Source organism: Limulus polyphemus, unplaced genomic scaffold (assembly GCF_000517525.1).
Source record: "Limulus polyphemus unplaced genomic scaffold, Limulus_polyphemus-2.1.2 Scaffold3114, whole genome shotgun sequence".
Taxonomy (NCBI): domain Eukaryota; kingdom Metazoa; phylum Arthropoda; class Merostomata; order Xiphosura; family Limulidae; genus Limulus; species Limulus polyphemus.
Genome location: NW_013668724.1, coordinates 1 through 1,678, shown reverse-complemented (window position 1 = coordinate 1,678; position 1,678 = coordinate 1). Strand labels below are relative to the sequence as shown.

The window sequence follows — 1,678 nt, the reverse complement described above, 5'->3', positions numbered from 1 at the left end:
TACAATATTATTTCTTCATTTATATCATTTCTTCCAAGGCTTTTCTTGGTCCAGATGTATGCCCTACCATTGTATTTGTGCATGTAATACTATGATGTTATAATCACGTATTATTGGTGTTAGAAAAGAAGTTTCAGTGAAGCTTTCAAATATAGCAGTTTCTAAAGCCCTTTGATGGAAAGAATACAACAAAAATCAAGTTATTGGTGCTAGTGAGAAAAGAAAATGATGGTTTGAATTTGACTCACTACAATTTGTTTTGTGATAAAGCTGCATCAAGTTAATCGCATTGAGAAGCCAAATTATGTCCCTCAGTATCTGCAGCTGTTAAATACAATTGTCTATAGCTTTATTTTATAGCCAGAAAATTGGAAGAAACATGTCAAAATATGAATCCAGTTGACTGGAATTAGCTTGCATCCAGTGTTCAAATGGTCACTAACAGACAATTAGACACATCTGCTTCTGATGCTTTCTTAAAGGTCATTAGAGAATACTGTAAAATAGACTGCTCAAGTCTCAGATGTAGCTGCAAAAACCATGGCTTTTGTGTTTCCCAACCTGTGGAGAATGCCCATGTGTTAGCTGTTGAAATTCAATCCAGCCTGAATGTATTAATAGTGAAGATGAATAAATGAAGACATAAAGCATGTCATAAAACTGTTATTAAAATTAAAATGAGGTTGTTTCCAATGCCTTGAAATAAAGCAATAATCAGTTTTTTTGTAATAAATATTCATACACATACTTCAATACTACAGTTTGTAGCTTAAGTTTAGTTCTGCAACAGTGCAAGACAAATATCATTTGTTGCTTCATATTTCACTCAAAATTATTCATACTGCTACATTTATTAGCACAGTTCCCAAATTTTCACAATTAAAAAAACAAAATAACAATTATTTCCCCCAATATAAAAATGACAAACACCAAGTACTCTATAATTTTTGTGCATGATGTAGCGTAATTAAACAAAAGTAAAAAACAAATCTAAACTAGCAAAGCCTAACTTTCCAAAGTATATTATTATTATTAACTACGGATAATTAAAAAACACCTCTTTCTTTTCTTCCATTCGGAAATCCATATAATGGGTCAAAAGTCGGATTATTCTTGTGATCTGGCTTAGTTTTTTCTGCCATAAAATTAGCTGAAAAAACTTGTCCCATCTTTACTAATAGTAACACTTCTGCTATACCAGACAAGTTGGTTAACTATACACCATGAGAGGGAGCTATGATTTCAAGACACATCTATCTATATATATATATATATTAGTTAGTTTTCATATCGTTATTTAACAAGCTCAACACACACCATCATTTTGGGTTTTTCGTTATTACTGCCGTTTTACAAATAGAATTTTTATTTTGTCATTACAACAAGAAATATGACTAATTTTCAACACAATACTAGAAACCCGATAATCCAACAGCTTTCAGAAGTTTAGGCTTTCCTTCTTTGGAAGTGAATTGAGAAATCAGTAGAAAGCATGGAAATCAAAACGGAATTTTGTGAGGTGAACAAGCACAGATCGGTTCTTTTATTTACGATGCGGAATAGGATAAAGCTTTTCCTAAGGATTTTTTTTCAACTGCACAATTATATTTTAACTTCATTTTAAATACATGACGCCTTAATGCACCTCATATATATATATATATATATATATATAGTA

The 1,678-nt window shown here is 31.0% G+C and overlaps 1 protein-coding gene across 1 annotated transcript in view; it reads right to left on the bottom strand.

Annotated features, from left to right (window-relative positions):
- The window catches only part of LOC106468692 (NADH dehydrogenase [ubiquinone] 1 beta subcomplex subunit 7-like), a 10,403-nt gene extending 9,186 nt beyond the window's left edge, over positions 1 to 1,217 (bottom strand). The window contains exon 1 of the mRNA XM_013929130.2: positions 1,058 to 1,217. Within this exon, the coding sequence (XP_013784584.1) occupies positions 1,058 to 1,169 (112 nt within the window). The 5' untranslated portion in view covers positions 1,170 to 1,217. The remainder of the gene's footprint in view (positions 1 to 1,057) is intronic.
- Between the last annotated feature and the right edge of the window lie 461 nt (positions 1,218 to 1,678).